A 22101-nucleotide genomic window follows, 5' to 3' on the forward strand; every position below is an offset into this window, starting at 1 on the left:
TCCCGCGCCCCGCGAGGCTCCGCCCCGCGCATGCGCGATCTCAGCACCGCCGCCTCACACCCGTTCACGCTCCGCCTCTTTTTCGCGCAGCCAGCGACTGCGTCCTCCTCCCCCGCCGGGCGCATGCGCGCCCGCGCACTGCCGGCCGGGAGTTGTAGTTTCGTTGCTGCGGGCCCGGCGATTCCAGTGGCCGCGCTCCGGTGCGGTGGCGCCAGAGGGCCGAGGCGGAAGTGGGGCGGCCACCCCGGGAGGCGAGGGCTCGGGGTCGGCGGTCGAGGGGCGCTGACGAGGGGCGCAGAGCTTAGGAAGGGCGCGTGCGCAGCGACAGGCCCCGGGGGAGGAGGCAGGGCAGGGCCGGGCGCGGGGGTCGGTGGTCCCGGCATCCAGCCTGGAAGATGCACAAGAGGAAAGCACCCCCAGGACCCCCGGGCCGAGGCGCCGCTGCCGCCCGCCAGGTGAGTCTGCGCCCATGGCCCCACCGGGGAATCCCTCCCCACCCCCCTCATACGCTCAGGGGAGGGACCCACTCCCCAGGAAAGCTCGACCTCTGCCCCCCAGGTGAGCCCGGCCCCGCCACTCAGGTGAGGCTCGACACCCCGAAGTGCGGCCTACTGGCCTTGGCCTCCCAGTTCCTGGTCCTCCTCCCCGAACTGGGGCCACCTGTTGCCGCAGCAGCTCCAGTCGGGGAGGGGCAGTCCTCGGAGCTGGCACCTGGAACCCTTGCATCAGCCGGGCCAGGTCAGATTCTTGATTATTCCCATCGTACAGATGAGAACACTGAGGCCCAGAGAGGTGAAGACATCTGCCCAAGGTCATAGGGACTAATAGCTTGGCCAGAGTTAAATGCAAATCCAGAGCTGCAGCCATAAGCCTGCAGGACTGTGGCTGGGCCCCTTCCCCCTCCTCCAACCCCTCTGTCCCAGGCACTGGGGGAGTTGGATTTTTCTCAGCTTTCATGGAGGGATCCCAGGGCATAGTGCAGTGCTCACATTAGTCTGTCAGACCTGAAGTTCTCTTCTGGTCTGTGTACATCTCTGAGCCTCGGTTTTCTCATCTGTAAAAAGGAGACCCTTAAGAGTCCCTACAGCACAGGACAGTTGTGAAGATTCATTGCGATAGTTTATGGAAAGTGCTAGAACACAGCACTCAAGAAATGTCATCATTATCAATATACTATTAGGTGGAGACATACATATTTGTTGCTATTTGGCCATTTTTGACTTACGGAAAGGCAGTTTCGTATAGTTCATCATAATACTATCATATCATGATTGGTCATAAGCCAAGATAGAAAGACAGGTCTGCATGGCAAAAACGCCACTTTCAACTTCTACATTGTTGTCAAAGCTTCTAAATGTTCTTGATGCCCCAAATCCTGCACGGCCCACTCTGCCAAGGATTCTGGAAGGAAGAGCCCAGGTGTGCAGTGTGGCTTTGCTTTCGGCAGGTATGGCCTGCTTTTTCCACTGAACTTGGCTAGCAGCACATCATAGGCGTGGGCTCAGAGCATGGAGGTGGATCTCTCCACCTGCCCTTTGCCCCATGTTGATCTATGTCAGAGGGCCTGGCCCATCTTGGAACACCTGTTGCATTCTGGGCCTGTTCCAGCCTCCTGGCACTCCCCAGGGAAACCTTGGTTCCTTCCTCCTGAGGGGACTCTGAATCTGTCATGGCTGCCTCTGGCCAAGTGGTGCATCCCAAGGTCAGACCTGACCCTTGCTGTTCCTGCAGCTGGGCCTGCTAGTTGACCTCTCCCCAGACGGCCTGATGATCCCCGAGGATGGAGTTAATGATGAGGAACTGGAGGCTGAGTTCTTGGCCTTGGTGGGGGGCCAGCCCCCAGACCTGGAGAAGCTCAAAGGCAAAGGTGAGATGCTTAACACACCCTGAACATGTTTTGATCTCACGCTGTGGGTTGGGTTCAGAGCTGGGCTCTGGGTATATGGGAAAGGGGGTGAGGGGGGAAGATGATAGAGAAGGCCACAGCCCTCCAGAGACCACAGTCTGGCTAAGAGGGTAAGCGATCAACTCTAGACCCAGACTGAGTGTTCAAATCCCGGCTCTGCACTTACTGGCTGTAGGACTTGACAAATCACATCACCTATGCTGGCCTCAGTTTTCCCATCCATATAATGGGAATAATAACTGTACTTACTGTTCAAGAGTTAATCTTCCAGGGTTCATAAAGCACTCACACAGGGCTGCCTTACACATAGTAAGTCATCAGTTTGAACCTCCAACCTACCATCCTGTAATCAGGGCTGGGATGGGGAAAACACAGAGCTGTGGGAGAGATCTGTGAATCAGGGTGGGATTCCTGAAGGAAGTACCCACAATGGGGAGAGCCAGTTGAAGAATTCGAGAACACTTCCAGGAGAGGTCACAGCAGGTGACCTGGGGAAGATCACAGGATGCAGAGGACTCTGCGGTGGTTGAGTAGGGCTGGAGCTCAGAGGGCAAGCGGAGCCTGTAAACATTTTGGCTAATACAGTCAATCCTCATTATTTGTGGATTTCATATTTGTGAATTCTCCTACTCACTAAAATTTATTTGTTGGGTTTTTTTTTTTGGCGGCTGGACAGTGCAGGGATCGAGCCCTGGACCTTGCGGTTATCAGCACCATGCTGTAACTTACTGCGCTAACAGGCCAGCCCACTAAAATTTATTTGTAACACCAAAATCAATACAGCGCTTTTGTGGTCGTTCACGGACATGTGAAAAACCACAAAAACTGAGTCACCCGCTGCCACTTAGGATGGAAGTGACTCTTAGGAGGTGATGCTTTGTCTTCTGTTTCAGCTGTCATACTGTAAATAGGTGTCCTTTTCATGATCTGTTCAGTGCCATGTTTTTCTCATTTCTGTGCTTTTTGTTTTTGATTTTGCTGTTCAAAATGGTCCCAAGTGTAGTGCTGAAGTGCTGTCTGGTGTTGCCAAGCTAAAGAAGGCTGCAGTGCTCCTTACAGAGAAAATGAGTGTGTTGGAGAAGCTTCATTCAGGCTTGAGTTACAGTTCTGTGGGCCCTGAGTTCATTGTTGACTAATCAACAGTATATTTTAAATAAGGAGTCTTTAAACGGAAACACACATAAAGCAAGGTTATGTGTTGCCTGGTTGAGGAACAGATTGTGACCAGAGACTTGCAGGAACCTAAGCCTGTATTTCCTCAGGAGCAATGGTCACATATTCACTAATTCAGTCCTGGAGGCAACTTTACACACATACCACGTAACTACAGCAAGTGACAGGAATAAGGCAAATGACAATGTTCTAAGATATGTATTCACCTTAAGTCCCCACACCCTACCTGTGAGGGAGGAACTGTTGTTGTCCTCACGTAACAGATGGAAAACTGGGGCCCAGATAGGGAAAGTGACTTGCCCGAGGTGCCCCAGTGAGATAGTTGCAGAGCTGGGGTTCGAACACAGGAGGCCTAGCCCCAGAGCTGAGGCTGGATAAGGAAGAGATGAGGATGGGGAGGTTGGTGGGGGGCAGGATCATGCAAAGAGGGCCCCAGGGCAGTGGGGTGCCATGGGAAGGTAGGGAGGAAGACATGTTACTCCACGCCGGCTGCCCTATTCTTTGAGGTAATGGGTGTCAGGGATGGGAGGCTGGGGGCTCTTGCAGGATCCTGGTCCAGCTGTGGTCTCCCCCTGCCACCAGGTCCCCTGCCTATGGAGGCCATCGAGAAGATGGCCAGACTGTGCATGAGAGACCCGGATGAGGACGAGGAGGAGGGGACAGACGAGGATGACGTGGAGGCTGATGATGACCTGCTGGTGAGCACCCAGGGCAGGATGGGGGGATCGCCTGCCATTGCCCCAATCCAGCGGGCCCTCACGTCCTGTCCCTGACTGCCATGTCGCTGCAGGCAGAACTAAATGAGGTCCTTGGAGGGGAGCAGAAGACGTCAGAGCCCCAGCCACCTGTGGCCCAGGTACAGCTTTGACAACCCTGCTCCCTTGAACCATACCCCATGGACAGTCTAGGGTTCAAGACTCACCCTTGTCCCTCTCAGCCTTGTGACCTTGGGCAGGTGACATGATGTCTCTGAGCCCCAGTTTCCTCCACTGGAAATCAGGGACCATGATTTCTGCCCTGCTAGGGTGGGGGAGGCTGGCCCAGGGGCGACATGTGTTCAGTGACTGTTAGTCTAAGAGGGGTCACGAGCCAGACCATTCCCCCATCTACTCCTGCAGCTGAAGCCTGCAGCCCCCTGCCCAGGGGTGGAGGCCACCTTGCAGGAGAGATTGGCTCTCTACCAGACAGCAATGGAAAGCGCCAGGCAAGCTGGGGACAGTGCCAAGATACGGCGCTATGACCGGGGACTTAAGGTGAGTGGGCAGAGGGCAGCGTGCTGGGATCCCACCATTGACCCCCCTCCACCAAGCTCCTGGCTTCTCCCAAACCCATGCTCACATCTTGTCTCAGACATTGGAAAACCTGCTGGCCTCCGTCCAGAAGGGCAATGCCATCGACGAGGGGGACATCCCGCCGCCCGTGGCTGTAGGGAAGGGCCCAGCATCCACGCCCAGCCAAACCCCCGCACCCATCCAGCTGGTCACTACAATCACACCAGCCCCGGAGCCCAGGGTCACCATGGAAGGGCCACCTCCCACTGCCCCAGCCTTGTCCCCAGGCTCAGCTAAGCTCCAGCTGCCCCCAGGTAGGTGGCGGGCAGGGCCAGGCTGACATGGGACCTGGGTGGCCTATTCAATAGTAGGTTGCTCTGTAGGGGCACAGACCATGCAGTGTTGGTTAGATATTTTTAACACTTCTTGTCCCATGGTCCTCATGCCCCTGGAGTTCATGAACACCATCCAAAGACAAATGTTATGGTACCATATATATAACAAAGCATTTGTCATTTTAGCCACTTTGGTGTACAGCTCGGTGGCATTCAGTGCTTTCGCAGTGTTGTGCAACCATCACGTCTCTCTAGTCCTGGGACATTTGCATCACCCCAAACAGAAACTCTACCCATTAAGCAATGGGTCCCCATTCCCCATCTCCCACCCCCATCCCCCCAACCCATAATAACCTCTATTCCACTTTCTGTCTTTGTGAATTTGCCTCTTCCAGATATTTCATGTAAGTGGAATCATACCATATTTGTCCTTTTGTGTGTGGCTTCTGTCACTTAGCATGATATTGCAGGACGTGTCAGAACTTCATTACCTTTTAGGGCTCAGGAATATTCCCACTCATGGAGTTGTAAGTGAATCATTCCCAAACCCTCAGCTTCTTGATCTCCTTAAACTGACTTGCTGGAGGATGTACCTCCCAGGATTTTTTCCTTTCCTCCCCCTAGGAAAGGCAGGCCCACCTCCCTCTCTTCTAGAATATGTTTATTTTTTTATTTATTTTTTAATTTTTTGGTGGCTGGCCAGTATGGGGATCTGAACCCATGACCTTGGTGTGATAAGGCTGCACTCTAACCAACTGAGCTAACCGGCCAGCCCTCCTTCTAGAATATGAACACAGGGCTTTGCTCCTGGTGCACATGCTTCCCTGGTGGGAATCAGTCAACTGAAGACATTGGCTTAGGTTTGAGAAAGTGAACATTAGGTCACTAAATCCTTCTGCAACCCAGCTGGTTTCTAAGCCATTGTTTTTGGCAAAGTTTGAGGACTATTGAAATTGTCACCTGAAATTTCCAGCTGAAATCAACAAATTTTTCACGATGGGGATTTGGCATGCAGCTTGACGGGAGTTCAAAGCATCGAATGACATTGCGATAACAGGATTCTGTCTCTTCCTGTCTGCTCAATGGTATGAAGCGGGTTTCTCGACACTTTAAAAAAGAACAGAAAGAAAGTAGGAAGAGATTGAATGGGGGAAACAGGAGCTAATTGTTAGGGGGTGTACCCAGCCTCAATCATATCAGCAAGAGGTGCATTTCCAGTAGAATTTCACTGTTGGTATATAAAAATTCTTTATCAAAACTTGATATATTTAGGTTTTGCTTAATTACCTGCTACTAATAATTGTAACAGTAATTCAACCCGGAAGAAAATTTTTTAACAGTGAGACTTACAGTCATAGGAAATAAAACCAATCAATTCAGTATGGGTACTGGCCAGCTGCCAAAAAAAAAAACAAACCCAAAAAACACCAATCAAATGTGAAGGTATTTTGCTTCAACCTCCACCTTTTCAGGGAAGTACACCTAATTTTAGAGCAATTGGTCCAGTTGTCAGTCTGAAGTATAGTGCATGCCGTTTACCCTGTTTCTAGATTTTGTAGACACTGGATGGTGTATTTATTGTACTGTGTGTTTTGATACTAAGAATTTCACTTACAGCTTTAAATTTAGAAATACTTCCCCCAGAAAACATATTGAGCATATTACACTGAAACTGTAACTAACACACTGTTTAAAAAGCACTTAGTCCTGGGTTTCCCAGCTGTGCAAACACACTGCATAAATATATTTTGGTTGTACAAGTCTACTAGAGGGTAGTCAAAAAAGGCTTTTGAGCAGACAGCTATATTAAGTCAGCATAAAGTTCCATGGGGGACATGGATGGAAATAAGAGAAGACTCAAAATTCCCAACTGCTAAAAGTGAGTCCTGGGATATTGTTTAAAAAGTGAATGTTGGGATATACCCAAAAGAATAGAAAGCAGAGCCTTGAACAGATATTTGTACATCCATGTCAATAGCAGCATTATTCACAGTAGCTAAAAGGGAGAACCAACCCAAGTGTCCATAGACGGATCAACAAAATGTGGTCCATCCATACAATGGAGTATTATTCAGCCCTAAAAAGGAAGGAAGTTCTGACACATGCTACACTATGGATGAACCTTGAGGACATTATGGTTAGTGAGATAAACCAGGCACAAAAACAAGTACTGTGTGATTCCACTTATATGAAGTCCATAGAGTCATCAGATCCACAGAGACAGAACATGGAATGGTGGGTGCCAGGGGCTGGGCGAGGGGGATGGGGAGTGAGTGTTTAATGAGGACAGAGTTTAAGTTTGGGAAGATGAGAAAGTTCTGGAGGTGGATGGTTGTGATGGTTGCACAACAGTGTGAATGTGCTTAATGCCGCTGAGCTGTGCACTAAACATGGTAAAGATGGTAAGTTTTTTTTTCTTTTTGCTACTAGCCAGTACGGGGACAGATGGTAAATTTTATGTTGTGTGTATTTTACCAAAATTTTTATAAGTAAAATAAGAAGTGAATGTTGGTGAGTTTTAAATCACCACCGTAGTTAAAATCCATTAGATTAAAAGAATAGTGTGATGGTTTTCTTTTTCAAATGTTGATATTTGGAAGACATGGGGAATGACAACCTTGGGCACATTTTATTTTTTTTATGAGGCCCCCACTCTGCCTGGGACTCCAAGGCCAAGGAGCAGGGGCCAGGCCACTTCTTAAACTGAAGGTGAAAAATAGTAGATGTCAACTTAAAAATATGTATGAGTGCATAAAGCTTTCAAAGTCCTCTTAGGGGACAAAACAGCAGTGGCTCTAGAGCCTGCCAGGCCTGGGGTTGAGTCCCCACCATGTCGTCTTCAGGCTGTGTGATCTTGGGGAGGCAGCACCCCCTCTCTGAGCCTCAGCTCTCACATCTATAAAATGGGCTCAAGAACGGTCTTTGTTGTGAGAATTACATAGACATGGTTTGTGTGGTGAACTTGGCTCAGGTCTGAAGGCTTCCTGTGCGTTGTTACCCCTTCCAGGCCCCTGCGGCCCTGGTCCCCTAGCCCAGTTGCAGAGCCGCCAGCGGGAATACAAGCTGGCTGCCCTCCACGCCAAGCAGCAGGGAGATACCGCTGCAGCCGCCAGACACTTCCGTGTGGCCAAGGTGCGTCCAGACTGATGGACAGGGCTGGAGGGAGAGGGCAGGACGCTTCCGATGTTGCATGGTGGCAAAGAACATGGGCTCCTGAGTCAGGCAGACCCAAATTTGAATACTAGTTTGGTCGCTCCTTAGCTATAGCTTGCTGTGCTTCTTGGAGCCTCAGTGTACCACCCCCCCGTGAAATGGACATAATGTCGGAAGAGGATTGAGCAAGACGGTGCAAAAGAAGGGACAGAGCTAGGAGTCCTCTTTCGCATGGCAAGGCATGGAGGCCCCCCACAGGGTCCTAGCCCCAGCTGCAGTCTCCTTCTCTCATCTCTTCCTTCCTTCTTCCAGAGCTTCGATGCTATCTTGGAGGCTCTGAGTCGGGGGGAGCCCGTGGACCTGTCCCGCCTGCCCCCTCCACCTGGTGAGGCCCCAGCCCTGCCCACCCTTTGGGACTGTTGGAGGTTTCTACTGAGTTCTCCTGGATGCTGCCACTCCCACTGGTCAGGCCTGGGGACTCCCTTAGGGCAGACCAGCCTGGGGACAGGGGTAGCCAAGCAAGCCCCTCATTGGACTGGACCTCTCTGTACCCAGATCAGCTGCCCCCGGACCCACCATCACCACCACCGCAGCCTCCGACTCCTGCCACGGCACCCTCCATGCCAGGTAGGTTCTGGGACCCTCTGGGATAGGCAGGCTGGGGCGAGACAGTCTCCCTTTCCCTAGATTCTTAACCCTCCCCCATCTCCCCTGGGTATGGCCCAGAGGTTCCCCCACCCCCACGGACCCTGCTGGAGGCGCTGGAGCAACGGATGGAGCGGTACCATGTGGCCGCAGCCCAGGCCAAGGCCAAGGGGGACCAGCGGAAAGCCCGCATGCACGAGCGCATCGTCAAGGTGCGTGGGGCCAGGTGGGCACGTGGCCAGCCCCAGGAAACCTTGCGGGGAGCCCTAACACCTATGTCTCCCACAGCAATACCAAGATGCCATCCGAGCCCACAAGGCGGGCCGAGCCGTGGACGTGGCTGAACTACCTGTGCCCCCAGGTAGGCCCCGTTCCCGGCCCCCACCCCTCCAGGCTCTGAGTCTTTGCAGGTGCTATTCCTTCTAATGATACAGTCTCAGGGAACTGGCTGCTGCACGTCCAGGAATTCCACAAGCACTTGATGGAAGTGTTTACACAGTGGAAATTGGCAAACACTAAAAAGCAAGGGGGTTCTTAGAGAGCCTGTTCACTAGCCCACCAGTGTCTTGTCCCCTTCCCTTTCGCCTTTCCAAGTCATCAGGTTTCAGCTTTGCAGATACTTGCTCAGCCCCCCAGTGGTTAGAAGCCTCCTCTAGGTTCTCATAGCTGCCTGTGTGTCCCCCATGAGAGTAACTATCTCTCTCCATCTTGGACTCCTGTTACTCTGGGAGCCCCTTAGCGCTTGTCCCAGGCCAGCAACCACCCACACAGTGCCCAGTACACCGCCTCGCTCAGAGGATGCCCCACTACTTGTGTTGGAGTCTGGTCAAGAGAAGCTGGGTGGGGCTGGTCGGTTCGCTTACTCGGTAGAGCATGGTGCCTGTTATACTAAGGTCAACAGCTCAACTGTCAAAAAAAAGAAAAGAAGCCAGAGGTGGGGAATGGTCTAGTATCTACACAGGACCAGGCACAGCTCTTTCCTTGGATTCAAAGTAGATTCAGAGGCCCGAGGCTCCTCAGCTCGGGAGGAACCCGTGTCTCTACCATGATGGTGGGGTGCTCTCCCTCCTGACCGGACCCCGCCCTGCCGCCCAGGCTTTCCCCCCATCCAGGGCCTGGAGGCCACCGAGCCCACCCAGCAGAGCCTGGTGGGGGTCCTAGAGACTGCCATGAAGCTGGCCAACCAGGACGAAGGCCCAGAGGACGAAGAGGATGAGGCGCCTAAGAAGGTGTGAGGGGCTGGGGCCTCGGGGTGAGCCAGGGGACTGGCAGCAAAACAAAGTCTCGAGAGTCTTGGCCTTGAGCTGGAAAGAACCAGCCTCACTTGCCAGCCCTGCCACTTCCTGGCTGTGTGGCCATGGGCTAGCCATTTTGATCTCTGAGCCTCAGTCTTCTCATCTGTTAAGTGGGGAGAGTAATAGTCTCTACTTCCCAGTGCTGTTGAGAAGACTCAACGAGAACAGGACCGTAGGTTGTGTTAAGTGCTGAGGAAGCAGAAGCTAAGGTGGCCCCTGTTGTCGGTGTTGGGCCTGACCCTTGGGAAATGGACTCATCACAGGCACTGGGAAAGCTCTGACTTCCATTCCGTCTCTCAGCAGCTAAACAGTCCTGTGGCTCCCACAGCCCAGCCCAAGGCCCCACCCTCAAGGGCTCCCCAGTCAGGATCAGCCCCAGCAGCCAAAGCAGCCCCCAAAGGCACATCCACCAGAGGTAGGTGTCCCTCTCCCTGTCCTGGCTGCCTGCTGCACTGCCATGGGCCAGGCAGCATCTGCAGAGGCTCCCCTGCTCACAGCTCAGCAGCAGCTGGCCTTCCTGGAGGGCCGCAAGAAGCAGCTCCTGCAGGCCGCACTGCGAGCCAAGCAAAAGAATGACATGGAGGGTGCCAAGATGCACCTGCGCCAGGCCAAGGGACTGGAGCCCATGCTGGAGGCCTCGCGCAACGGGCTGCCTGTGGACATTGCCAAGGTGAGCCCTCCAGGCCTGCAGGAAATGACCAGGTGCCCACTGGACAGGCTCTGGCCCTGGAGTATATTAGTCAGCATCCAGGCTAAGCTGCTGTAACAAATAGGCCCCCTAAGACAGCAGCTGAAATGAGACAGACATTTATGTTTGTTGCATGCAACACTCAGGACAGCCTGGGCTCTGCAGTGGGAGGTCCTCCAGGGCCTAGGTTCCTTCCATCTTGTTGCTCCACCACACCGTAGGAGATCATCCTTGTCCACGTGAACTAAGTGGATGGCGTCCATCTTGAAGGAAGGGGTGAGAGAGGAAAAAGGCAGAGCAGTTTCCTTTATAGGAAGTGACATCCCTTGTGCTTGCCTTCCATTGGCCAGGACTCAGTCACATGGCCAGGTCTAGCTGCAAAGAACCCTGGGACATGTAGTATCTTACAGGTTACCATGTGCCCAGCCAGAACTCCATTACTTGGGAACGGGAGGGGATCAGATTGGGGGAGACAGTTAACAGATTCTGCCATTTTGGGCAGGACCATTCACTTCCTTCTGAGCATCATTTTTCTCCTTGGGGAAGTGGGCACAGTGACCCCCCCACCTCAATGAAAAACAGGATTCCTTATGTGCTGGGACAGCATCCAAATAGGAAATATTTGTGGAGCACGTACTGGGTGTTCAGCCCTGCACAGGGCACTGGGGACATAGCCTTGAACAAAATAGACAAAAATGTCCACCCTGCTGGAGTCAGTATTCTAGCTGGAGAGACCACAAGAAACACACAAACAGCCCCTTCTCATGGTCCACGAGGCACTGCATGAGCTGCCCCATCTCCTCCCTACCCTGGTCTGCTCTCCTTGTCCCCTTACTCAGACTCCTCCAGCTGCCTGGCCTCCTCTCTGTCCTCAAACACCAGGCACACTCTGACCTCAGGACCTTTGCACATGCTATTCCCACTGCCTGGAATGCTCTTCCCCCAGATATCTGCTTGGCTCACTCCCTCCCCTCTTTAGGTCTCTGTTCAACTGCTGATCTCCGGGAGGCTTGCCCCAACCTCCCATCTAAAACCCCTTCCTTTAGCCCAGAACGCTCTGCTTCTCCTCCCAACTTGCTTTTCTACCACAGCATTCATCTCCTTCTACTGTATCATACGATCTACTTATTTCTTTTTTAATATAGCCCATTTCTTCCAAGAGAATGTCAGCCCCTTGAGGGCAAGGATTTTGGTCTTTCTTATTCACTGCTGCATCTTCAAGCCCAAAACAAGGCCTGGTACACAGTAGGTACTCCACAAATGATTTCTTGGATGACTGAAGGATGGTCTCAGTGTTGTCAGATGGTGGGAGGACCAAGAGGAAAGAGCAGTGGTCAGGGAAGGCTTCTCCAAGGAGGGGTGACATTTCTGCAGAGTCCTGGGGGGAGGGGACTGCTCATTGCCAGCCAGCAGCACGCCCCACGAGCCTCATCCTCCCCAGGTGCCGCCTGCCCCCGTCAACAAGGATGACTTTGCCCTGGTCCAGCGGCCTGGCCCCGGTCTGTCTCAGGAGGCCATCCGGCGCTACGGTGAACTCACCAAGCTGATACGACAGCAGCATGAGGTGAGGGGTCAGCCAGATGCCCCGCAGAGTCGTGGCCCTCCCACCTCGCCCCTCACTGCCTTCTGCTCCTCCAGATGTGCCTGAACCACTCTAACCAATTCACCCAGCTGGGCAACATCACTGAAACCAGCAAGTAAGTGCTCCCCACTCCGCCAGACGGGTGCAGATGCAGCCCCAGCTCGCCCTTGGGACCGGGGACCTGAGCAGGCTCTCGCTGGCAGGTTTGAGAAGCTGGCAGAGGACTGTAAGCGGAGCATGGAGACTCTGAAGCAGGCCTTCGCTCGGGGTCTCCCAACACCTGTCGCCCGCTTCGAGCAGAGGACCATCAGCATCATCAAGTAAGGCCCCAGAGCCTCCTGGTCTGGACGCCCCTTTGTGGAGGGGGAGGGGCCTGTCATCCCTGGAAGTCGGTGTAGGACTCGTCTCTGGAGGGCAAAGGCCCTGGGGCAGGTGTGAGGTGCGAGTGAAGGATGGCGGGGGGGGGGGGGGGCGGTAACAGTGACACATTTGGAAACAGACATTTGGGGACACTCTAGTGAGTGAAAATGTGCATCTTGTCCCAGGGGCTTGGGTGAGCCTGTGGGAGACCAGAGCCATGTTATAGATTGGTGGTTGTTGGTCCTGCTCCTGTTAAGTCTTTCCACTCCAAGGTTAGGTGGTCACTGGCCCTCCTGTGGTTCCTGCTGCATCTAGGATAACCTACACCCCTTACCCTGGCTCCCCCATGTCTGCACGGCCTATCCCCTTATCTCTGCCCACTGTCCCTGCTTTGTTCAGCTCCTGCCACACAGGCCTCGTATAGTGTCATCTTCCCTGTAGGAAGCAGCCTTTCCTAAGCATGCTCCACTCTCTCCCCTATGTGAATTCTCTGCAGAGTTGCTTTGTTTATTTCTCTTTTTTTTTTTTTGGCAGCTGGCTGGTACAGGGATCTGAACCCTTGACTTCGGTGTTATAACACCGCACTCTAACAAACTGAGCTAACCAGCCGGCCTCTCCATTTTTATTTGTCATCTGTACATTCAGCTTGATTGGGTTCCCAAGCATAGGGACGGAGTCTGTCTCATTTACTTATATATCCCCAGCAGCTAGGGCACTGGCTGGCACACAGTAGGTGCTCAAGAAATATTGTCAAACAAAGAGAAGGTCCCCCAGCAGCAAGACCACTGGTTGGCACATAGTAGTTACTAAATAAATATGCAAAGACTGAAGAAAAGACCCAGAAGTTAGCCAGTGGCAGACCTGGACAGAGAATTGTTGTCTGTCTGATTCTAAAACTCGAGCTCAGGAGCCAAGATATCCCCAAAGGCCAGGGTGGGGTTTGTCCCCTGCTGCCACTGAGTGGAAAAAAGGCAGGCGGGCAGTGGGGCTGAGGTGCCTTTCTTTCCATTTGCCTGCCCATCCATCTGCCCACCTGGAAGGATCTTCCCCGACCTCAGCAGCAACGACATGCTCCTTTTCATCGTGAAGGGCATCAACTTGCCCACACCTGCAGGTGAGGGGGTGGCACGCAGGGGCCAGGGGCATGGGGACCACCACCTCTCTGTCCAGCTCTGACCTTCATGTGCCCACAGGGCTGTCCCCCAGCGACCTGGATGTCTTTGTCCGGTTTGATTTCCCCTATCCCAACGTGGTACGTGGGGAGCCAAGCAGGGGAGGGTTCGGGCCCCAGTGGACTATGAGGTGAGTCAGGTGGGGGGTCCGAGGCCAGGCCCAGGCCCCTGAGTTTTCCTGTCTCCTCTCTGGTCACAGGAGGAAGCTCAGAAAGACAAGACCAGCGTGATCAAGAACACAGACTCTCCTGGTGAGCCGAGGCAGGAGGCAACCCCACCCCACAGCAGAAGGAACACAAGACCATGGCCTGATCTCACCCAACTTCCTCCCACCTCTCTCCTTCTCCCCCGGCAGAGTTCAAAGAGCAGTTCAAACTCTGCATCAACCGCAGCCACCGTGGCTTCCGAAGAGCCATCCAGACCAAAGGCATCAAGTTTGAAGTCGTCCACAAGGGGTGAGCCAGGGCCACTGATACAGGGTGGGCTCCAGGGGAGGGAGCTGCCCTGGACCGACCCTCCTGTCCCCTTTGTTTGCACACACACACAGAGGGCTATTCAAGACTGACCGGGTGCTGGGGACAGCGCAGCTGAAGCTGGACACCCTGGACTCAGCGTGTGAGGTCCGGGAGATCCTTGAGGTGAGAGGTGGACATTCATCCGCACACGCCAGTATGGCCTAAGCCCCCCAGGTGCCCTCTCTGCTGAACCAGTCCCTCCCTTGGAAGTCCCAGACTTCCCCACTGCCCAGCCCTAAATACTCCCTGCACCCTGCTCGATTAGGACCAACTGGCATCTCAGCCACACCCATGGGCTCCTATTTTGGAAATTTTCCTGGTTCTCCCTGATCCTGGCCCTGAACCTCCAGCCACTTCCTGCATCCCTCTACCCCCACCCAGGTTCTAGATGGTCGCCGGCCCACAGGGGGGCGGCTGGAGGTGATGGTCAGGATTCGGGAGCCACTGACAGCCCAGCAATTGGAGACAACGACCGAGAGGTGGCTGGTCATAGACCCCGTGCCAGCAGCTGTGCCCACAGTGAGACTCCTGCCCATCAGCAGCCCCAGGGAGGGAGGCTTGGTTCAGGGGGCCCAGGACTCACAGGACTGGTTCTCTCCTCTGAAGCAGGTGGCAGGGCCCAGAGGAAAAGCCCCTCCCATGCCAGCCCCTGCAAGGGAACCAGGTAACAGGTAGGTGGCTGGGTGAAGCCATGCTGGAGGGAACCTCCTCTTCCTGTCTCAGCCCCTCCTAGACAGTTTCCCATCAAATACAATTTGAACTATATCCCTCCTCTACTTCAAAAGCTTTCCTGGCACCCCTTCTCGTGGAGGATCCAATGTAAACTCAGCTTGATCTTTAAGACCTTTTGTGATCTCACCATTGTCAACATATCCAGCCTTCTCTCTCCCCACTGTATCCTGTTGGTTCTTGGCCATGCCTAGTTTTCACTGGCTTTTGGGCTTCTCTGTGTTTCGATCCCCTGAGCACCCCTACCCCCACCTTGCTCCCTGCTCCTCTTCCCAACTCTCACTTCTCTGGGTCTCAACTTGGCTGTCACCTCCTCCAGGAAGCCCTCCCTGACCACCAGGCATCGCAGTTGCCTGAGTGTGCAGCCATCACCCCCACTAGGTTGTAGGCTCAACAGCACCAGGGTGAGCCTCACTTATCTCCTTCTGAAACCCTGGTATCCCCAACAGTGGTGTCTGTTGAATTACCTGGGTTGGGCAGGAATTCCTGCCGCCCCTCATCCCTCTCCGACCCCTTAGATCAGCCCGGCCCATGCATAGCCTCAGTGTGCTGGCCTTCGACCAAGAGCGTCTGGAGCGGAAGGTGGGTGCCTGCCCCACTGGGCAGGGTGGAGCAGTACTAGGGGGTCTGTAGGTCCAGGCGGGGCCCTCACGGCCTCTTCTGCACTCTCAGATCCTAGCCCTCAGGCAGGCGCGGCGGCCAGTGCCCCCAGAGGTGGCTCAGCAGTACCAGGACATCGTGCAACGCAGCCAGTGGCAGAGAGCACAGCTGGAGCAGGGGGGCACAGCCGTCCGGAGGGGTAGGGGCTCAGGGACAGGCATTCGGTGGGGGAGATGTGGGGGCTTCCAGGCCCCACCCTGACATCCCCCCACTTCCCGCAACCCAGAGTACGCAGCCCAGCTGGAGCGTCAGCTGCAGTTCTACACGGAGGCCGCCCGGCGCCTGGGCAGCGACGGCAGCAGGGTGAGCTGGGCTTGGGCTGGGCGGGCACTGGGGGGCCTGCAGGGATTGCCCGCCGACTGCCTGTCTCCCCCCAGGACGCCGCAAAGGAGGCGCTCTACAGGCGGAACCTGGTCGAGAGTGAGGTAAACGACTTGGGAGGCGTGGTTGGAGGTGGGGGGCACTGTAGTTGTGGTCCCTGCCCCTGACCCCAGCTGCCTCTCTCCTAGCTGCAGCGGCTCCGCAGGTGAGGGCCTGAGGGGGCAGGCAGCCCACAGCCCGGCACTGGAAAGAGCAGACAGCCACCGACCAGACAAGCAGACAATCACTGGACAATCGGCTCTGGACTCGTCCCCCACCCAGGTCCCCAGCCCAGCCAGAGCCTCCGTGGCTGGGAGTGTCAGGGATGGTGCCCTCCAGCCAGCGTGTGCCCCAGGCCTGGCTGAGTGGGCCCCAGAGAGAGTCCTGTTTGCACAGTCCAGGGGTATCTGGCCTCTGGCCTACCCTGGAGTAGGGAGGGGTGGCTGGGACCAAGCCCCGAGGGCCCCTGCAAGCACTTTACTTCCTGTCCCTCCCTGGCCTTAACCCTAAAACCCTCTCACACCCCAAAGAAGCCGCTGAGGCTGGCCGAGCCCTGCTGGCTCCCCAGGGGGTTGCCTGGCCCAGCTGGGCCCCCAGGGCCAAAAAACAGAATAAACAGCCAGGGCCACACCCGACTTGGCTCTGTCCTGTCTTTGTTTCTTACCTTGGCTCTCAGTGGCCAGGGTGGGTCTCTCTACCTACTCCCACACCCCCTAGAGGTAGACAGGAGGTGAATGGGAGCAGGCTGGGGTGGGGAGCAGTGTGCCTGTGAAGGGTGTACTTGACCCTCACGCTTGCTGCAGGGGATACTGGTAAGGATCCATACATCTGTAACCCTGTGATTCTTCGGTGGATGGCCTTGGGCGTTTCTGCGTTTGTACATGGCTGGGTCGTCCATGGTACTACTGGGTGACCTGCGTGTGTCTCAGGACCTCAAAATCCAACTGCTGTTCTCTGGCTAAGGGACCTGGACGAAATTACCTGGCCCAGTTGGCATTCCAGAGCCTTAGTTTCCCCAGCTGGATTTGGGGATAGTGAGAGCTCCTCCTGCAAGGTTGTGGGGAGTCGGTGGGCAGAGCCCCCAGCAGGGTGCCTGGTCCATGGTGAGCACTCAAAGGGTCAGGCTTTATTGTCACTGTTCATCTGCATAGGGGGTAGGGGGACTTGTCCAGCCAGGCCGGCATGGTCTGCACACCTGGAGCACTTCACTGGAGTGCTTTAGTCCATGCCCAGTCACCCATGCCCTGGTACCTCAGCCAGCACTGGGCAGAGCAGGCCCAGCCCTCGAGGCCCAGGTGGATGCTGTCTCCTTGGTTCACATCCCAGCAGAGCCCCAGGGATCGGTGCTGCTCTGCTGAGCCCCTCCGGGTTCAGGGGCCCCCTGCCTGTGGCCCACGCGGAACTATGGGTGGCAGCCGGACCAGGACGTGCTCCAGGTTACCTGCTGTGTCCACCACGCGCAGGTGCATGAGGCCCAGGAAGGCCTCAGCCGCAATGCTCGTCATGTGAAGCTTGTTGTCTCTGGACAGAGAGGCAGGCATGAGGACAGGTAGCTGGGGAGGGCCACCACTGTCCTGACCCACCCGGCCACCATCAGGCACCTGAGGAAGAGGGCACGCAGGCGGGGTGTGCTGAGGAAGGCTTCGGGGCCCACGTGGCCGATGCGGTTGCCCTGCAGGTGCAGCTCCTCCAGGGCCTCAGGCAGGTCGGGGGGCACGAAGGACAGCTCGTTGTGGCTGAGGTCCAGCACCTAGGCAGGCAGGGCAGAGACGGCGCCATGGCGGCCCCAGGCCCTGGGCCACCCAGCTCAGCCAGCCCTCAACTCTTCCCCTCCACCCCCTTCATGGCTGCCAGATTCCTCCCACTCACAGAGGTAAACTGAGTCCCTTCTCAGGGCAGGCCCTGTTGGAGGCACTGGGGGCACATACAGACAGGGCCCCACCTGATTCAGTGAGTCACTCCTGAAGATGGTATTTCCTGCACATGCCTGATTACCTTCCAGCGCTATCATTTACTTACTCCTGATTGCCGTTGGCTGCCTTTCTCCCTAACTAGGGTATTTGTGGGGGGGGGGGGGGGGAACGGGGGCAGGGGTTTTGTCGTTCTGCACCCGCGGGCATCTCCAGTGCCTAGATCAATGCCTGGCACCCACAGATGCTCTAGAACTCTGTGGAATCCATCATGCTCAGAAGAAGCTAGAAGCCAAGGTGTTCCCTGGTGAGGTGGAGGGGGTGGTAGTGGAGGACCAGGAGGCGGGGACAGCAGGGACAAAGTCCTGGAGGCTGGGTCTGTCTTAATCATCCCAGAGCTGGCCCACAGTGGGGGCTCTTTCTGGCATCGCAAGGCCTTGGAGTGTGGGAGTTGCTGGGCAGGCAGAGGGGTGGAGGGGCCGTGGGGACAGCTTGGGGACAGTCTGCGTGACTAACCAGCCCACCCCTGACCTGGAGGGCCTGCAGCTCATGCCAGGTGCCGGGCCCAATGTCGCCGACCCGGAGCCGGTTGTGCGCCAGGCTGAGCTCCTGCAGCTGGTTCAGGCCGGCCAGTGGCTCGGGTTCGAGGGCCCGCAGTTGGTTGTGCTGTAGCCGCAGGGTGCGCAGGCTGGTGGGCAGGCCCTCGGGCAGGCGGGTCAGCTGGTTGCCAGCCAGGTCAAGGCTGCGCAGGGCACGCAGTGGGTGGAAGGCCCGGTGGTGCACGCGGGCACTGGCCAGGCGGTTGTAGGCCAGGTTGAGCTCAGCCAGGCCCGGCGTGGTGGCCAGGTCACGGGCGCCCAGCGTGGCCACGAGGTTGTGGGGCAGTACCAGCGCCCGCAGGCGGCGGGGCAGTGCCAGGGGCATGCGGTCCAGCCCATTGCCGTAGAGGTGCAGTGTGTGCAGGCCCCGCAGTGGCCGCAGCGCCCCGGCAGGCAGCCCTGAGGTACCCAGCGCGTTGTGCTGCAGCAGAAGGTAGCGCAGGCCCCGAGCTCCACGCAGCCGAGCTGCCTCCACCCGCTGGATGCGGTTGCGGCCCAGGTGCAGGATGGCCAGGGTTGCAGGCAGGCCTGCAGGCACCGTGGCCAGCTTGTTGTGTGACAGGTCCAGGTACTCAAGGCTATGCAGCTTGCTGGTGGGGGAGAGCGGTGGCATCGGGCTGGGCTCTCAGAGTGGGGGGCCAGGTGAATCTTGCGGGAGAGGTGAGGGGTGGTCCCAAGACAGGTTATAGCTGGAGATTTCAAGTTGGGGGTGATGAGAGAGCTGGGTGGGAGGCAAACTTGGGGTGCTCATGGCCGAGTCCAGCCTGAGGGTTAGCTGTAAGGGTGACCAGGACAGAGTTCTGGGTCCAAGACAGAAATGTGTGTGGCAGCTGTGACATTGGATAATAAAATACCTGCCAGGTGTTGCTGGCACACAGTAGGCACTCACCAAATGAGGCCTTGGTTTAAGAGTCAGTCATCCAGGGGAGAGGCACTGAAGGTTGGGACCCCTGGACCATAAATGCTCAGCCCCTACTGCCAGCACAATGCTGCACCCTGTCCCTCCCCACAGCCACAAGCCCCACCTGAAAGTGGTGGCATCCAGGCCGCTGTCCGTCAGCTGGTTGTGCTGGAGGTAGAGCTCACGAAGTTGTGTCTGGCGGCTTAGAGCTCCTCGGGGCACCTTGGAGATGAAGTTGTTCTGGAAAAGGGAAAAGAGAATGAGACCAAGCGTCTGGGACCGAGGGCAGTAGGGAGCCACAGCAGGCTCTTGAGTAAGGGAGTGATGAGGAGCTCACTTGAACGACCTGTGTCAGTGAAAGTGACTCAGAGGAAGGTTATTCTGTCTGCTGCAATTCTGGGGGGCAGTTGGAAGGATGGAAAGTGAGGAGGAGGAGGGGTCCCCCAGAAGAGAGGTGAGGGGGCCTGGACTCAGGCGGGGACATGGGACAGTGGGGCGAAGGAGGGGCACCTGCAGGTGGAGCTGCTCCAGTGAGGGCGGGAGGCTGGGCGGCAGGTAGCTGAGCCGGTTGCTGGAGAGACTGAGGGTGGTGACAGCCTCGGAGCCGTGGAAGGCGTCAGGGGGCAGGCCAGCGTTGCTCAGCTGGTTGTTGTGGAGGTACACGGACCTGAGGGGAGCCAGGCTCCGGCCACCAGCCTGCCCCCCGCCGCTCCACAGCCCCCAACTCTTTCCCCTGCCCCAGCTCAGGGCCGCCTTCAGTGTGCGAGCGTGCATGAGTGCATGTGTGTGCCCGCGTGTGCAGTCTCTGCCTCGGTCTGGAGCTCTCCAGACACTGTACACGGCCCTCAGAACCCCAGGGCAGGGTCATGACCCCCCCCACCCTCTAGGGCAGAGCCCTGCCCCCCTCAGGCCACCCCAGGACAGAACTGTGCCCCCCTTCCTCAGATCCCCTGGGACAGGGTCTTCACCCCCTCAAACCCCCAGAATGGTCTGTGACCCCAGACATATCTGAGGCCCGGGGGTCCTGGGCTGGGCCAGGGGCTACCTGAGCGCCGGCTTTTCCCCAAAGGTGAGCGGGAAGATCTCCATCACTTGGTTGGCAGCAAGATCCGCAACACGGAGGGAGCGTGGCAGAAACTGGGGGGCCACTGAGAGCTGGGGGAGCACAGCCGTGCTGGGTCTGGTGTCCCTCGCCCCCTCCCCAGGCCCCGAGCTGTCCCATCTGCAGAGTGCTGTGTGACCCTGGCTGGGCTGCAACCTTGCTGAACTCAGCCTCAGGGTGGGGTTTTGGGGGCTCACCTTGTTGTGGGCCACATAGATGTGCTGCAGCCGTGTGAGGGACTCGAAGGCCTCATCGGGCAGGCCTGGTGGGGGGTGGGTCAGTGAGGGCACCCCAGGCCTGGCACAGGGCAGGGGGAGTCTATGCTCCCAGCTGCCCCAAGGCTCCAGGCTGGGAGCTGGCAGAGGCTCCCCCGACATTCAAGTCCCCCCCGCCAACCCTGGCCCTACTCAAAAGCCACAGCCCCCCCCCCCAGCCCCCAAGTTTCCATCCTGCTCAGCAAAGGGCAGTTCTGGGAACTGCCGCAGAGCTGCCCGCAGACCCAGGCGGGGGAGGGACAGCACAGCTGGAATCTCTGTCCCACGTGCCCGGGAGGGGCCCCCCTCCCGACCACTGCCCCCTCACCCTCAGAGGAGATGAGGTTGTTGTGGAGGTTGAGGGTCCGCAGGTCGCTGAGGCGCGACAGCTCGTTGTACGGGAGCTCCTGGAGCTGGTTGTTCTGTGGATTGGGGTGGGGGATGTTTACAACTCTGACCCTGATGACCCTTCCCCGTCAAGTGATCCTGAGCACTGAATCTCAATACCCCATCAGTCCGAGCAAGCCCCAACACCCCATCACCCCTACAGTTGATCCCAAACACCCCATCACCCTGAACCCAAACAACCCCATAACCACCAAGACGTTGACCCCCCAGCACCCCCACAATCAGCCCAAATGCCCCAACACTAACACGATCAACCCCAAACACCCCATCATACTCACCCCAAACAACCCCATAACCACCAAGATCTTAGCCCCAAACCCCCAACCCCTCAGCCCCTCCCACTTCCAATATCTCCACCCCCAATTCCTCTCACCTCTGATACACAGAGCCCAGCACTGTCACCAGGGCCAGCGGCCATCACCACCAACTCCTCACCTCCTGCACGTGGGCCCCCACACCCCACCACCCTTAACCCCATGGCTTCCCACGCTCCCTCCCAGCTCCTTCACTTCTGACCCGGACCCCACCTGCAGGGAGAGGTGCTGGGCGGCCCTGGTGATGTTGTCCGGGAACACCCGCAGGTCCAGGCCATCACAGTCCACTGTGTCGGCACGGGGGCAGGAGCATCTCGGGGGGCAGGCCCGGGGTGGGGGCTGCGAGCTCTCTCCCAGGTGGGGGAAGGCGGTGTCCTCCATGACAGGGGCGGGCAGGGGGCCCGGCAACAGCAGGAGCAGCAGCAGGCTCAGCCACTGGGAGGGGAGGGAGGGGTCAGCGGGTCCCCAGGCTGGGCGTGGGATCACCATGGCAACCAGAGCCCCACCCTCGGACCCTCCCTGCCCCACCTTACCATAGCCAGCCCTGCTCTCCCGACTCGCCCAAACTGCCAACCAGGGCTCCCTAATGGAAACCAGGCGGTCACCTCCTGGAGCCTGTGTAGTGGCCGCCACCACCCCCCATCTCTCTGCTTAAGCCACCCCCCTACACACAGCCTGTTCTCCCAGGGGCTCAGGGGAGCTGACCCACCCCATTCCCCGCCCTGGGGAGGGCAGGCAGGCGGCCGGATGGGGTGGTGAGGACAGGCCA

General features: G+C 56.9%; 2 protein-coding genes across 5 annotated transcripts; one reads left to right on the forward strand and one right to left on the reverse strand.

Moving 5' to 3' along the window:
* Nucleotides 1–181: 181 nt before the first annotated feature.
* On the forward strand, nt 182–16479 carry CC2D1A (coiled-coil and C2 domain containing 1A). 4 transcript variants are annotated; one of them, XM_063109485.1, is made up of 29 exons: nt 182–455; nt 1732–1867; nt 3662–3777; nt 3870–3935; nt 4198–4332; nt 4430–4664; nt 7693–7817; nt 8151–8223; nt 8394–8465; nt 8565–8695; nt 8772–8844; nt 9579–9712; nt 10079–10193; nt 10276–10448; nt 11908–12030; nt 12105–12163; nt 12252–12368; nt 13449–13522; nt 13602–13660; nt 13780–13831; nt 13936–14035; nt 14128–14218; nt 14477–14614; nt 14702–14766; nt 15343–15406; nt 15497–15623; nt 15711–15787; nt 15862–15909; nt 15994–16479. In XM_063109485.1, exons 1-29 carry the CDS (start codon nt 396–398, stop codon nt 16012–16014), a joined length of 2859 nt encoding a protein of 952 aa, XP_062965555.1. In that variant the 5' UTR covers nt 182–395; the 3' UTR covers nt 16015–16479. The 4 variants fall into 4 exon arrangements, with proteins under 4 accessions (XP_062965555.1, XP_062965557.1, XP_062965556.1 ...); XM_063109487.1 differs by having other exon boundaries at nt 14705–14766; XM_063109486.1 differs by having other exon boundaries at nt 10082–10193.
* Nucleotides 16480–17214: 735 nt separating this feature from the next.
* Nucleotides 17215–21821, reverse strand: PODNL1 (podocan like 1). Its single transcript, XM_063110026.1, has 9 exons — nt 21546–21821; nt 20939–21032; nt 20554–20618; nt 20300–20409; nt 19765–19921; nt 19379–19494; nt 18286–18943; nt 17446–17594; nt 17215–17365 (listed from the first exon to the last, which is right to left on the reverse strand). The coding sequence occupies exons 1-9, from the start codon at nt 21819–21821 to the stop codon at nt 17215–17217; spliced, it is 1776 nt and encodes a 591-aa protein (XP_062966096.1).
* Nucleotides 21822–22101: the final 280 nt, after the last annotated feature.

The sequence above is a fragment of the Cynocephalus volans genome, chromosome 10, assembly GCF_027409185.1.
Source record: "Cynocephalus volans isolate mCynVol1 chromosome 10, mCynVol1.pri, whole genome shotgun sequence".
Taxonomy (NCBI): domain Eukaryota; kingdom Metazoa; phylum Chordata; class Mammalia; order Dermoptera; family Cynocephalidae; genus Cynocephalus; species Cynocephalus volans.

Coding starts and splice junctions, on each gene's coding strand:
- CC2D1A (XM_063109485.1), top strand. CDS start 396: ATGCACAAGAGGAAAGCACCCCCAGGACCCCCGGGCCGAGGCGCCGCT. Junction 3,778..3,869: donor AGGCTGATGATGACCTGCTG/GTGAGCACCCAG, acceptor ATGTCGCTGCAG/GCAGAACTAAATGAGGTCCT. Junction 15,407..15,496: donor AAGAGCGTCTGGAGCGGAAG/GTGGGTGCCTGC, acceptor CTGCACTCTCAG/ATCCTAGCCCTCAGGCAGGC.
- PODNL1 (XM_063110026.1), bottom strand. CDS start 21,821: ATGGTGATCCCACGCCCAGCCTGGGGACCCGCTGACCCCTCCCTCCCC. Junction 19,922..20,299: donor GGGGAAAAGCCGGCGCTCAG/GTAGCCCCTGGC, acceptor GGCTCCCCTCAG/GTCCGTGTACCTCCACAACA. Junction 19,495..19,764: donor TGGAGCAGCTCCACCTGCAG/GTGCCCCTCCTT, acceptor TCCCTTTTCCAG/AACAACTTCATCTCCAAGGT.